The sequence below is a fragment of the Electrophorus electricus genome, chromosome 14, assembly GCF_041902795.1.
Source record: "Electrophorus electricus isolate QZ-2024a chromosome 14, ASM4190279v1, whole genome shotgun sequence".
NCBI lineage: Eukaryota > Metazoa > Chordata > Actinopteri > Gymnotiformes > Gymnotidae > Electrophorus > Electrophorus electricus.
In genome coordinates, this window is record NC_137510.1 from 13788940 (window position 1) to 13803679 (window position 14740).

Here is a 14740-nt window from a genome sequence, read left to right on the forward strand (position 1 = left end):
ATGAACATGTTTACTGATCATCTTTATTTCAGAATATCAATGACCAAAACACAATAAATAAATCAGCAGTCCTCAGCTATCCTCTAATCACATCGGTAGACTGTCCTTCCACAGTGCATCTGCTTATTTGCACTTCAGAGAGCTGAAATTCTGATGGCTACCAACCATTCTCTAAACTAAAAGAAGGTCTGTATTTGGTTTACTATGTCTGGCTATGCTGTATATGTCTGGCTATGCTGTATGTCGCAATTACATTTTTCACGTATTCACAAGAAGAAGAAAAAAACATTACACACCTGTATGTAGTAGTATTTGTATTAACTTGCTGCTTCTCCACATGCAAAACTAGTTGGCATCTTGGACAATCCCAATATGATGTGATCTTGAGATGAACATTGCACATTGCACCTTTGAACTCTATGTGACCGGAACATCAGCAGTGCCTCTCACTTCCACACTTTAACTATGCCATCTCTAGAGGAGGTTACTATGAAGCCCTGGGTGGTCTGGAAGGTGGCGATGTCAGTAATGATGTCATGGTGGCCCACAGGCAGAGACTCTGGGCCTCTGCGAGGGGTGTCCTCGGTGGAGCCACTCTTCTGCTTACTATGGATCTCCTGTCAAGGCAGGAGGGGACAAAATGTTAAGTAAAATAATGCCAAATTAACCAGATAAATAGTATAAATGAGGCAGGGAAACCCTTAGAAAATCCAAAGGCATCAAACCTGTACTACTTCTGTTCCCTCAATAATCTTGCGGTTGTAGAACACGGAGGGGCAGTGTAAGGAGTCATTGGCACCACCAGCAACAATGTAGGACCTTTCTGGGTACGCAAGGTCCCAGAATCTGAGGACATCATTCATAAAACAGGATAAATAATCTCAACTGGCATATTAAATGACAAAAAAAAATTTAAAAAAAATCAGCATTTCCCCAGAGCACTTAAGGTAAGATGCTGTATTTCACCTGTCCCAAAGGTGAATGGCCTGTGTTCTAGAAAATGTACAACACTCCACACAAAGACAAACTAGTGTGCCTACCCCAGAGATTATTTCCCAGTCATGCTACCCAACTATGCATCCAACCTACAGCCTCACTTCAAGAAGCGTAACACAAATCATTCCAGTGAAGTGCCCTCTTTTAACTAAAAGCAAATTTTCACTTCAGAATAAGAATCTATTGTGCAATCCACTTCCACTGTTAAAGAGATTAACCCAGCATACCTTATTCTCATGTCTGATCCAGCAGTGAGTAGAAGGGGGTTGCCATCAGCAGGGCTGCAGTATATGCCATGCACGCTGTGAGGTGACGGCTATGAGGGAGGAAGTAGAGTCCAATATGAGCAGCAGGCTAACCTGAACTAAAGTCAATACGAAGAACCTGTGGCATTTGTTAAAGTAAGATTTGACTACATGCCTGCATCTCTGAGAGGGGGGGAGCAGAGCTGGCCCACAGAGTAAACTTTCTGTCTCCTGTCTCCATGTCCCACATGGACACTTCATTGTTCCCTTGGACAGCTGAAGAAAACAGGGAAAACATTATACACTGCAATCATTATTGTCTCTATGGCTATTGCAAAATAGAGGCCTGCTCTTGCTCTCCATTTCAAATTATATAAGTAAGATCAATCATTTAGAACTTTTTTGACCGTTTTGTCACCTGCAATGACAGAGGACTGGTAGAGTGGGTGCATGAGCAGGCGTCTGATTCGAGCTCGGGCTGGATGGGAGTGGTTGGAGATTGGCAGCTGGAACCGCATATCCCAACATGCCATTGTGCCATTACTTGTACCTGTAAATGATTAAGTGTGATTATTTTTTTACCAGGAAAAAAATATGACGGTTAACTGAAAGAAGCCGAGTAGAGCCCTTTAACAGCACTTGGAAGATGCTGGATGGCATACTCACCCACACACAGCCAACACTGGTGCATGTCCACAGCGAAGGAGGTGATGAGGCCGAGGCGCAGGTCATGGCGAAGGGTCCAGGTGTTGGTGTTGCTGCGCAGGTCCCAGCCACACAGGGTGCCATTGACCGTAGCATAGGCCAGCACAGATTGGGCCCCGGAGTTAAAGTGATGCATGTCGACCACACAGCCATCCTCCTTCAGGTCCAGGAACCTGCCAAACACAGACTGGCTTATACACATGACTGTATAAGACAGACAGCTTTGTTTAAAGGTGAGCTAGTTAAGATTAAGATTTTGAGGCATCGTGGCCATCAACAGAGTATTGAGTGGAGTGGACCAGCAGCAGTTTCCACTGCCCGCTCAAAGCATTACCTAATCAGTGCACTCTCACTGTGCTCTGGGTTTTGTAGTTCCCACTCCCCACTTATGTGAGTGAAAACCCTCTCAATGTCTACTGCATAGAAATCTTTCTTCACAAAAATGCTCCTCAATATATGCTTTTGTGTGTGTGTGTGTGTGTGTGTGTGTGTGTGTGTTTACTACATGTTTATAGAGGGTTTAACAACTTCTAACATGTTTAACAAACCACTCTTGATGTAGTGCTTAACAGATGCTACCATGCAATTCCAATATGGGCCTTTCTACATGGGCAAAAACACATGCCTTTAGTATGTGTTAAGATCGTGGAATATAGCTGCATCGGAAAGATCTTGGAGAAAGACAGAATACATACTCTATGACTTTCTGAAAAGCCACTCCTCATTCCAGAGCATTCCCCTCTGTTTCATGCATTTGTGACATTATACCAAAAATTAATCATATTATATTCCTCAGATATTTGGAACAAATGTTGGTAATTTAATCCCATTTGATCTATGAAACACTTTTTATTTGATATTTTAAAAACAAATATAAATTAAAATATACAACTATGAAAATGACTATGATATCATTTCACATATGTATGAATTTAACAATGTTAAAAGTATACTTGAAGTAGCAGGCCTACCTGGTCTGACAGGGCTGCACCTTTGGGGATTTGGGCGGTTTGTTGGCCTCGACTGCGAGCAGCTGGATGGAGCCATTGTCTGAAGCGGTAGCAATGTAATGTGATCCCTGACAAAAGGTCAAGGTTTTCACATGACCACCAATACGGGAGTATGTCAGCACTGACCTGAAATGAAAGTTCAGCACACTCCCATTACATTACATAAACCTTTTTTTTCCCCTTGTACAAAAAAAACAAAAACAAACAAATCAAGACATTACTCAATCCTCAGCCCTTGAATAACTGTCATGGAAATATTCCAAATATATTTTTGCCTTGCATATAAAAAAATGAATTACTATGATAAATTACTAAGACTAAAAATTACTAAGAAGCATTTGCTATTTCTTTAAACAAATCAGATTTATTAATGTTACCAAAAAAAAAGTAACCTGATTAAAAAAAAAAAAAAAAAGAGTTTAATTAAGGCTACCGTGTGGTAGTGGTCTTGCCCTCCATTTTCTGGCTGTCCCAGATCTTCACAGTTCCATCATTAGAGCATGTGGCAAAGATGGAGTGTTCATCAGACACCCGGATTCGGTTCACAGCAGACTTATGCTCATGGAGATGGGCTACTAGCAGACCTTTTGGATGCCATCCTACAAACACAATACTTATGAGCACCACACAGGCAGTAATAAATAACCTTATATGAGACAACTGTAAGAACTGAACTGTGAAATTGTTAATAATAACAACAATAATCATTTTAAAATAAAATTTAATATCTGGAGACATCTACAAGCCATAAAAATATAAGCAATTTATTTGTTGGCAGAGAGACTACAATCCATATCTCTTAATCCAGATCAAGATCTTAACTAAACACTCCTAGATGGTAGAAGGCGAGCCCAGTGATAACTGTGAACCTGGCAGTGGAGGTCTGCTTTCCCACTCAGCACTCTCCATCATCTGCTTGGCCATACGCTCGGAGTTACACTGCTCCCTCTTCTGCTGCACCAACTGCTGCAGCTCCACTTTACATGTGGTCACGCGCCGCTGGTAGGTGGATGCGCCGCTCATCGACTGCACCACCTGAACTGCAGGGAGTGCTATGGGTTTCCAGGGCTGAGGTGCTCCGCTTTCAGGCATCTAAAATAAGGACAGAGGGAGAGGCCTTAGTTTAGTGTTGATCAGGGCTATTTAATTAGATCCTAGGATCCTTCTTTACATGGTTGGCTCAAGAACTTAAGACACAGGGCCTTATAGGAGCTAACTAAAGACAAACTGTACTGTCATTACTGGCACACTGCAGTCATTGTAGTCGAGACACAGGACAGGACATGTATGGGGGAATTAGGCATGGATGTCAAAAACACACTGAGCCAGATGTTCTCAATCTAATGAGCAGCAACAGCCAGATCAGGTTTTTATTCTGTTGCAGCATGTCCTGTATATGAACTGGCCTTGTATTCAGTAGCTAAACATGCTGCAAAGCATGCCTTGTGGTCACTGAATGCCCTGATGAATGCAGAATGCAGAAGAGAGCATCCTTTAGTAGTGGCCCACTCCAGCCCAGGCAGTGGGAAGCTGCAGAGCTCTTCATTAGAACTATTATTAAATAATTCAACAATTAAGTTGCTTTGGAAGCTGAAACAGTAATATGTATGTTGATGGACTGGGGGCTCCATGGTCTCAATAGGGAACCTCTGCACTAAGCGGAAAATCAGATTTTAATTAGATCTTCAGTACAACTAATGATGCAGCAAGTAAAAGTATTAGAAGGACAATCACTCATTAACGTAGGCTGAAAGCACATGGATGGAGGTAATAAGTGAGCATGAACACACATACACAGCTGTTGGGGGGTGGGGTTTAAAAAGATATAAAAGGATAAAGCAGACACATCAGAATGGAAAGGGATGAGGTGGGTAGTGAGAAGGAGGAGAGGGTGGGGAGAGGGTGCAGTCAGCTCAGCGCTCGACCTGGGCTGAGGATGGAACATGAGGGATGTTAAGAGCTTGTGTGGAACTCTCAGATTTCATGCACCCTCCAGCCAGAGTTCCATCTGTTCGCCCAGCAACACTCAGAACTAGAACTGTAGCTACCATTGCCAGTGATGGCGTCGTGGTAGGCGGGTCCAGGGAACCAAACATGTTCTTCCACTCCTCATTCAGGCTAGAGTCCTGCTTCGTGTGTTTACGGGCTAGTAAAAAACAGATTAAAAATAAATAAATAATCAATTCGAACCAAAAATAAAACTGTTACAAAAATATAACTGAGTCTCTACATATTAAAGCTGATCAACCTCAAATTCCTTTTAATACTTTTCTTTGTTGTTCCGCAAAATAAAACTGAGATTTTACAGTTTAACACATTGTCAAGCAACCAGTATGAAACAATAAACAATGGCCCCTAATCTGATCAGTTCAATTTATCATTGCGTCCAAATGTGATGGTAACCATGGCAAATAAATTATGTAAGCCTTCATATGTACTACAATCTGACGGTAATCATTCCAACTAAACAATGACTAAAATCATTATAAATAGCCAAGCCTGCCTACGCTTTTTTTATAGTTTATGCAGCAATCTTCTTGAAGAATAGAGTGGATATGGGGGCTTCTGAGACAGGATCATACATGATACAGGAGTTAGAGGTTAACCCACTGATTTAATACATAATAAATGTCATTTAACAAGGAATTCAGTGTGAGTAGTGAAATCCAGTACAGACAGGCATCTATAAATAATAAACTCAACAGTGTAGAACTTTATAAACAAACTGAATAAAAGCTCTTACATAGGTCTTGACTGAAAAATACTCATATTTGTTGCACTGTTCAAGAACTTATGCACCAAAATAAGCTTTATGTTTTGAGCTACAACCCACAGAAACTAAACGCAACTTTAAAAGCAGTCTTTTAAAAAGAGGTTCTGATAGTAATTAGCCTATACTTTAAAAAGAGAAAATCACATGCAAGATTTGGGACAACATCGCATCAGATTGGAGATTTCCATAGCACATCTGTAGGTTTATTGCCAAAACACAATAATAGTGAGTTATTTTTTGTGACAGGATAAAATGATTACTTCAAAGAGAGCCATGCACATCAATATCTAAGTAATACCAGAAACAGCAGAGATGTCTGCAAAGAAGTCTGCAAACAAATGAAGAAACATGATATATTAATCTGCATTCCAAATATAAAAAAATAACTACTCAGCAACTCAAAAGGCTGTCTACCTCTCTTGTCCTCAGACTCCTGCTTGGGTCTAACCAGGTCCACCTGTCGGCCGGTGATCCCCAGCGTGGAAAGGTCGATGACTCCACCATGGGCACCATCACTGAGGTGGGTCTGGTCAATGATGTTGGCCTTGGCCTTGCTGGATTTAAGCATGAAGTCCTTCAGGGCTAGAAGCTTGTCCTCCTCAGCCTCCGTCATTCCCTAGGAGAGATTCAAGCAGAAGAGGTGTGCTAACACTGGTGCTGACCATGAAGAACCATAGTAAGACCTAAGGCAAAGGTTGACATCTTTCCAGAGGCCATTAAACTTCTAGTTTGAAAACCTGTTCTATCCAACAGCTGCTAAATAAACCTATGTATAAGACCACCATTTTTTTGTTACAACCCTTCTAGTACAAAGAGGTCAGACAGGACTTCTCTGACCTGCGATAGAAGCTTCTTAAGCAGTTGTGCAATGGCAGGATCCTCAGGAATAGGACACTCAGGAATAGAGCCACCACGTTTCTTTTGACGGAGCAGCAGATGTCGAAAGAGGCTGCTAATGTCTTTGGAGCGGAGTGCATAATCAAAGATAGAACGACTCACAGGCTCTTTAAGCACACTCAGAAGAACTATTTCCTTATCAATCTGTCAAAGAACAAAGAAAATTATTTGTTGCTAAGTAATAAGACTAGAGATTACTCCAGTATAATCATAAATTGGTTTTATTGTAACAATTTGTATTTGTGCATTGATTGATTCATTTTTTGATTGATATGCAAGTCTCACCTGTATAATAGGCTGGGTAATGAAAGGGCTGAGGTGAGGCATGAGCTTGCAGTACACATCAGCAATGTTCAGATGCTGTGCAACCACAGTGATGAAGCCCACAGCTCCATAACGTATCCACAGATTTGGATGGCACAAGAATGGAGCTGGCAGGACAACAGACACAATGTCTCTTTTTTTCTTAATAATTTTAAAAATGTATTTGAATCACAGGGAATTACTTCCCAACCTGGGCTGTCAATTGCACTGCATGCTCACTACTTGTCATAAGTTATAGCCTCATCATCACTGAAATCAGTTCATCCATACATAATTTTGATAGAAATCTACATCTCGCTAATGTCCACTTTATAACTAGTTATGAACATAAACAAGCTCTCTCACCAATGTCACTAACAAACTCATAGATGTGTGGCTTCTGCAGTAGTCCCAGCTGGCACATGCAGGTCAGAGCATTGAGAGCCTTATAGATGACAAACTCCTCCACATCGCTCAGACCCTGCTGTAGCAACGGCTTCAGGATGGATGAGCTTTGCCACCCCACATAGGCAGCTACACCTGCAGCCGAAGTAGACGCTGGAAGTCATATTTGGACTCCTTCCCAGTGTGTGTCTAAGGCCACATTTCAGTAACATCTATCAATAAACATTGATAAAAACTTACCCACAATACTGTCAAAGAAGGCTCCACGCAGATGCCAGTCATTCTTGTCATTAAGAAAGGTGATCATATGAGAGAGGAGCACATCGTTAGCCTTCTGCCTGCCGAAGAACACACAGAGGCGTGTGATGCCGTTCTCCATTAGCGTCTGCTTCACAATGTTCTCAGGGTCGCTGAGGAGTGTCACCACCTTCTGCTGAACCATCTCATGCAATGCCTGCAGCTCTGTGACAAAAGGATAGAGCACATCAATAGCTTTTGTTTGAGAATATTTTAATCTGCAACTGGCTCAGAACTCTTCAGTATAACTGATGTCATTTTTTAATATCACAGGAATGTGAGTAACATGCTCACGTAATGAGAATTATTTAAAATCCTGAAATTTATGTAGATTTAAAAAGTGTCTTCTGAATGGACAGATACCTGAATCATAGTTTTCATTGGGATGAAGAGTTTCCTCAGCATCTTCTCCATTTAGGTCCTGTTCAGAGTTGAGATTATTCTCCTGCACCAGCTCAAGAAAACGCAGTGCTGTCTCAGCCAGGTGGGCGATGTTCTCTAACAGACAAATCATATAAAATCAGTTAAACAATAAAATGGTTGCTCATTTGTTTTAGAAATACAGGATTATGCATTGCATTCATTTCTCTGCCCTAGTTTGCCATTACCTGCATAAGCAAGTCTGACAATAGTGGCCTCATCTTGGGCTAGATGTGCAATGCCAGGCAGTATGTACTCAGGGTAAATGTTGACATCATTGCGGGGAACTTCTTTGACCAGTGCCAGCACTTTGGTCAATGTGCGCACAGCTTCTGCCCTCACACGAGGCACAGAGTCATTGCAGAAATGCAGTAAGTAAGGGGTGATTCGGTCCAGCAGTATCTCCACACTTAGCCGGCTGGCCAAGTGCAGCACCAGCTCCAGCGCTGCCAGCTTGGAGTCACAGGAGCGCAGGGTTTGCAGACAGGAGGTAATGACTGACACAAGAACTACCAGCCCATGTTCTTTGGCAGATCCAAGCTCCTGGGATGCCTTCTCTTGTTTCTCAGCCTTCCCCATGTGCCCTCCTCCACACAGGTTGTGAAGGATATTGTCCAGGTCTTTTCGAACGACTAACACCCGCTCGTCTGCAGACTGGAATGTCTCTTTAGCAAACTGAGCCATATAAGGTTGAAGGAAGGTATAGAAGATATCTGGGAAGGCTTTGCCTCGTTGCTGTTTCAAGTAATCTTCAGCTGTCAAACGTTTTTCAGGTTCTCGTTGCACCATCTGTGCCACCTATGCAGAATGTCATACATACAAACAAACACACAGAAATGTCTGTATATTGATTATGTTAAAAGGTGGCAAAATACTCAAGTTGTTGCATGAAAGGTAGCCGAATTAATAAATGAAAAAAAATGTTAAATATGTGAATGTGAATAAACATATTAAAAGTACCAGTTCTCTAATATTTTGGTCTTCAATTTTCATTAGAACTTGTTCGGTTTGAAAATGTCCCTTGCGATAGGCCAGCAACTGTGACAGATCAAAAAGTGGGACCCCTTCTGTGAACAGTTCAGCGATAACACATCCTAAAAAACAAAAACATAATGAGAAAGCCATACATAGCTTCCAATAAGTAATTAAAGAAATAACTACAAAACTAAATTGTACCAGCAGAGAAAATGTCCATGGGCTGTTTGAGCTCCCCTCTGGTCCTCTGGCTATTACTAGTGAGATCCACAAGCGGAATGGTCTGGTCACTCTCTGTGCCAAACATACTACCATCCACAAACCTCTCTGGTGCTATATAGCATGTCCTCCTCCGGGATGTATCAAAGAAGTAGTTGAAGTCTGCTGGATTGTCCTCAGGTAAATATGTTGGTTTAAAACTAGCAAAGTCTGTAAGCAGCACCCAGTTCCAACTTGTCACCATAACATTCTCTGTCTTAATGTCACCATGCCGCACACCTGATTTATGGGCCTGATCAACAGCATTAAGGATCTGAAATGCAATCCATTTCTTCTCCACATTGTTGAGGAACGGCCGTGTGCTGATTCGATCATATAGGTTGTCACGAACATATTGCCGAAAGAGCATGGCAGCTTTCTCTGTGAGCGTGGCCTTCTGAAAGGGCAAACAGTTTTGACAAGAGTGTAGTCTGATCTTCAGTTCCTCTAGCTCTTGCTTGTAGCTGCTTAAGGGAAGTGAGGGGTCCTGAATGGCAAAGACCTTCACCACCACTAAACCCTCTCTGTGCTTCGCTCTGGCCACCTTGAAAAATCTGGTGCTGCCAAGACTTTTATCATATTCATAATCATGGATGTCTGAGAAGTAGCTGTCAACAGACAATATCTGTGAGGGAGCGATTCCAGCCAACTGATTTCCCATGTTTCTTTTAGGTTTTATATGAATTGTCCAAAGTCGGATCCTAATCTGATGACGAGAAAATGTAAAAACAAACTTTTTATAATTTATTATGATTTCAGACAGAGGTTAGATTCTACTTTAAAATACAAAAAAGGACTATGAAGTCGACTCAACCTTTACAAACGTGAAACGCTGAAATATCTCAATGACTTGCACAGCTTTAAGACCTTCCTGAGCTTCTGAAATCAGCAGGCTAATGGATAGATAGCTATTTAGCTAAATTTATTGTAATGCCTTACCTTCAAAACATAGTCAAGTTCTCTAGCTACGTATGACAAAACGACAACCTGAGAGAACCTGACTCCCTGTTTCTAAACTATAAGCATCTAGTATGTTTATAACATTGCCATTCTGCATGAACATGTTTAACAGCTAGCTAACCAGCTATAATGGGAACGTGAGGTCGATAGCCTTGCTCAGTTGTTTACCTTCTTTCAGTTCAGTCCGCAAGATTAGCTAGCTAGCTAGTTAGTTTTGTGATGACGGAGCTGTTATCACCTTGAAAACATAAATTAACGGCTAGACGCTCCCATTTCAACCTAATGCCTGACAAAATATGTCATATCTTAACAAATTTTGAATATTAGATCCAACACACGGGGTGTTGCTTGATGTATTGATATATATAGTCGATAATAGTCGTTGATTGAGCTTCCCCGTCGCTGATCTGAGAATTCTTCAACATACTACCCGTGCTGCTGCATTGGGTCGAATCTTGAAATAAACTGATCCTGGATCTGTACAATAAACCGGAACGCGGAAGTTTAGTTCTTCCGGATCATGCGACGTTCAACGTATCAAAACCGAAACTTTTTGGTTCGTGCTATTGGTTCTGTTCACGGGCGAAATGTGTGAAACGTTTACCACAGAAGCACTAGAGGATCGGTTACGGAGTTTGCACGAGCTGACAGAATTTACGGAAAACTGTCGTACACAACTGGCAGAGCTCTTTAATGCACTGGAATGGAATCCGGATTTGGAGTCATACTCCTTGGTAACGTTAGCTAGCTAACAAGCTAATGCTATCTTACAATGGCAATTGTCGAATGCAGCTAGCTATAGGAATAAATCTAAGTTATGGCTCATATTAGCTAGATTGAAATGTTCTAGATATAGCATCTTATTATGTGTGGAAGAAAATGTACTAATAATGTATTTTTTAAAATTAAACTTAACTCTAGGTTACGTAAGTTAGTAGGTAGCTAGCTAACGCTGCCTTATTAGTTAGATAATCTAGCTACCTAATTAACCAGGTTTGTAATTTTTCATACATTTATTAATTTAGAATACTTAATGTATTGCTTGAAGCAATCTAAAATGTTCCTTTATGGTCTTTGTACCAGGAAAAGATGGAGGTTTGTTCCTACGATACAAATCACACTGTTCGTAGTGGGAGCATGGAAAAACACAAAGCAAACTGTCAGCTCGTCCAGTTAGGATACTCCAAAGAGGAACAGGTAAAATCAACATTTCACTTTGTGTTGCCTGTGTTACGTGCAGACATGTCTCCCCGTCACACTAAATCCTTGCTTCTTGTATGAACACAGGCAGAGATGTACGATCCATCCTTTTGCTATGAGAGGGCAAATGTTCCCAGCATAAATGTAGGTGAGTTGTCCGCTCAAAGGGAGTGACGTTTTAAGGAAGTCTCTCGCTCTTTTTTTTTTTTTTTTTTTTCCTCTTGTAATGGAGTAATAAGGGTGGCTGGGACAGAGTGCATTGAGTAAACACACAATGCAATGAACGATACTCTCAAGCAACTTTGACATGTTGATCTGCACAGGCCATCAGCCACCTTATACTCTGTTCTTCACTGGTCGTTTTCTGACAATAAACAGCTGTTACATGGATATTTTTGGGTGGCAGACTATTATCAACATGCTGATATTTTTTTTGCTTGCCCCTAGCTACTGACATGGTGCTATCTTGGTTAGGATTATTTAGCTGTTACAGGTACTGCAGTCTTGCTGGTGTTTTTATGAGTATGTGTCACTGCTGAAATGAGAGCAGTCCACCTCTCAAACACACCAAGCAAGAAGCAGTCCTATGGTCAGAAACTGACCATATATGAAGAGCTACAGGATATCTAATAGACTGTGCCAATAGACTCCAGACCATAACTGTGTACAGACAAGGTATTTCTTATATTGTTAGCGAGTGTATGTTCCAAGTACCAGAGAGAGGTTTACAACCATGCATTGTAATTGTTATTCTAACCTTGTAACAGATAAACATACACAACATGAAGTAATCCTGCAAGCTTGTGCAATTGCCCCTCCCCTTCAGTCTGCAGGAGCATACTGCCAAAGTAAGTTCTAAACCAAGGATCTACTCTGTGATATCTCACTGTGAGCACACAGTTTTTTGGCTACTTACATTTTGAAGTATGAATGTAAATCTACTCTTTTAGGATGAATACAAAAAACCTTACCTCAAAGACCTTTATGATTGTATGACTACAGTTATTCTGGACATGACTGTAGATGAGAGAAACGGCAGGATGCATTTGGAAATTCTGTTGAATGCATGATTTACTGGTTATTGACTTAAGTGATTTTTGAACCTTTTTCAGCCAAATATTTTAGTTGCAGCAGAATTTTTTTTCTAAGACTTTTTGTTTTGCTTTCTCATAGTTAAGGATGTCTTAATCCAGTACTGTTATCATTTATCTGTATTCTGTATTTTTTCTAGTAACAGGGGTGAGTATTAGAGGCTGTCTGGTCAAGACATTTTTCCACTCATACTTGCTGTATCCTTTTGAAAATATCCTTTTTCACATCAGTATTTTTTCCCTGACATTAGGACCATTACAGCTTTATGCTCTCACAAAGGTTGTGAGAATAAGAAAATGTACACACAGATGCAAACAGAGTCCATACTTTTTTGTAAAATCATGATTTGGAGATGCTATTACTTTTTTGTAGTGTTCAGTAAATTATATAATTTTGTGAGCCTTCACTTTGTACATTGCTCATTTGGTGGTTATAGGAAGAAAGTTCTCTGTTCATTTATGAATACTCTCCTTGAAGCCAGTATGTTTAAAACTTCCTGTTTTGTGTTAAGGTGATTACTCCACTGAACCTGTGGAAGTTCCTCAGAACCACAAGCGATCAATATGTGACCTCACTGTTGCTGACCGATTGGCCTTGTATGATCATGTTATACAAGTGGCCATGCAGCAGGGTGCAAAGGCACAATCATCCAGCAATGAGGATCTGTATGTGGATCTTGTTTCTAAGCTTAATAAAGGTATCATTTGAGTGTCTGACCTTTAACACATTAAACTTGATTTCCATGCACATACTGTGAATTTAAATAGTAAACATTTACCAATAACAGACCAAGTACTGAAAAAACTGTCTGAAAGTTTCCTGGGTCTTTGTTTAAAAAAAAAACTGTGGGTTTTATTAAGACATATTCCTGTTTTGTGAAGCCCCCTCTGTAAAATCTCTTTGATAAACATAGATGAGGAGCAAAGTGGCCCAAAGTCTCACCTCGAGGTCTTGGCTGAGATGAGGGACTACAGGAGACGACGCCAGTCATACAGGGCAAAAAATGTTCACATCACCAAGAAATCTTACACTGAGGTCAGAATTCTAGCTCTTCTTTTCCCACCTTGTGGGCCTGATATGCCAAGATACAGCCTGCAAGATCAGTTACATAGTTCATGGCTCGAAAAGTAAGCCAATTAAATGAAGTTTCGTGTTATCAGCCCTGTTTATGTACTTGCAATAAAAATGAGAGTGAGGGAGAAAAAAAGTCTTTGGTACAGCAGAGGTCCATGTAGCAGTCTGTATTCACCTGTGTGCTACTAATTCCACAGGTTATTCGTGAAGTGATTGATGTCCACTCTGGGGAGCTGGCGAGACTGTGGCAGCAGGAAAGAGAGGAAGAGAACAAAATATTACAATATAGGTAACGTGAATTATGCCACACCCTTTCAAAGATAATAATCTTGGTGAAGTAGCCTGAGCTACTTCATTGTCGGATTGTTTTTTGTTTTTTTGTTTTTTTTTAAAGAAGGATTACCACTTTTTTATCCAGTAAAAGTAGCTGCTGCTTCAGCTGTGGTTGTTGTCTGTTCTTAGCAGGCTCTGTGGCAGCAGCCACTACATTAAGTGTAATTGTTACCTGTCCAGCTGTTCCCTGAGCAGGCATTCATGCAAACTGCACACTCCTGCATTGTCCTGTCCTCATAAGATGATGGGTATGCTGTATCCTGTTGGTCACTCAGTTTGACATCTGCGGTATGCAGGAGACCATCAGACGAAGGCCGCGCTGCGTCTGCTGAGTCGCGGGAGTCCCACACAAGCAGCAGGGAGAAGTTCAGCTCCCGCCACAAGCGGAAGCGCAGTCGCCAGCAGAGCCAAGATAAGGAGAGCAGAAACAGGAGGAGGTGAGGCTCAGGGGCCCATCTGCACGTTTAGTTCTTGTCATATATGGAAGCAGCAGTGTTTTTCACTGGTCATTCATTATGTGTCTCTAATCATCTTCCTCATAATGTTATCCCGTGTTGCTAATTTTAATTTCAACCCTTTCCTGTCCTTTTGTATATAGGGGTTCCCGTTCTTCTGAAGAGAGGCATCACAAGAAAAAGAAGAAGAAGAAGTAATGAATTGTGTGTTTGTAATTAGGTCAGAATGCTGGATTTTATTTTTGGTTTTTTTGTGGATCCTGCGTGAACTCTCAATGCAGAAGTTTGAATAAGAATTTCCAGATTATTTGGGTGCATTAAATTAAATCTTAACTGATCTTG

General features: G+C 41.0%; 2 protein-coding genes across 5 annotated transcripts; one reads left to right on the forward strand and one right to left on the reverse strand.

The window, feature by feature from the left end:
- Positions 1 to 5: 5 nt before the first annotated feature.
- On the reverse strand, positions 6 to 10651 carry pik3r4 (phosphoinositide-3-kinase, regulatory subunit 4). Of its 4 annotated transcripts, none has more exons than XM_081696934.1 (20): positions 10413 to 10651; positions 9228 to 9990; positions 9012 to 9145; positions 8240 to 8849; positions 7995 to 8129; positions 7575 to 7796; positions 7296 to 7469; positions 6912 to 7057; positions 6567 to 6770; positions 6144 to 6345; positions 5005 to 5102; positions 3826 to 4048; positions 3390 to 3555; positions 2918 to 3082; positions 1908 to 2119; positions 1660 to 1791; positions 1417 to 1517; positions 1224 to 1312; positions 726 to 846; positions 6 to 617 (listed from the first exon to the last, which is right to left on the reverse strand). In XM_081696934.1, exons 2-20 carry the CDS (start codon positions 9943 to 9945, stop codon positions 447 to 449), a joined length of 4023 nt encoding a protein of 1340 aa, XP_081553060.1. In that variant the 5' UTR covers positions 9946 to 9990; positions 10413 to 10651; the 3' UTR covers positions 6 to 446. The 4 variants fall into 4 exon arrangements, with proteins under 4 accessions (XP_081553060.1, XP_081553062.1, XP_081553061.1 ...); XM_081696936.1 differs by having other exon boundaries at positions 10224 to 10651; XM_081696935.1 differs by having other exon boundaries at positions 10099 to 10651.
- A 106-nt stretch (positions 10652 to 10757) lies between these two features.
- On the forward strand, positions 10758 to 14736 carry snrnp48 (small nuclear ribonucleoprotein 48 (U11/U12)). The gene is made up of 9 exons (XM_027002464.3): positions 10758 to 10978; positions 11328 to 11441; positions 11532 to 11592; positions 12212 to 12292; positions 13048 to 13233; positions 13450 to 13571; positions 13808 to 13899; positions 14240 to 14380; positions 14542 to 14736. Exons 1-9 carry the CDS (start codon positions 10832 to 10834, stop codon positions 14594 to 14596), a joined length of 999 nt encoding a protein of 332 aa, XP_026858265.2. The 5' UTR covers positions 10758 to 10831; the 3' UTR covers positions 14597 to 14736.
- The last annotated feature ends 4 nt before the right edge of the window (positions 14737 to 14740 follow it).

Excerpts from the sequence above, each read along its gene's own strand:
- pik3r4 (XM_081696934.1), bottom strand. The coding sequence starts at position 9,945 with ATGGGAAATCAGTTGGCTGGAATCGCTCCCTCACAGATATTGTCTGTT. Across the intron at positions 6,771-6,911 it reads TTACCCAGCCTATTATACAG|ATTGATAAGGAAATAGTTCT; the intron begins GTGAGACTTGCA and ends GTTCTTTGACAG. Across the intron at positions 847-1,223 it reads GGATCAGACATGAGAATAAG|ATTCTGGGACCTTGCGTACC; the intron begins GTATGCTGGGTT and ends TGATGTCCTCAG.
- snrnp48 (XM_027002464.3), top strand. The coding sequence starts at position 10,832 with ATGTGTGAAACGTTTACCACAGAAGCACTAGAGGATCGGTTACGGAGT. Across the intron at positions 11,593-12,211 it reads TGTTCCCAGCATAAATGTAG|ATAAACATACACAACATGAA; the intron begins GTGAGTTGTCCG and ends ACCTTGTAACAG. Across the intron at positions 13,900-14,239 it reads AACAAAATATTACAATATAG|GAGACCATCAGACGAAGGCC; the intron begins GTAACGTGAATT and ends TGCGGTATGCAG.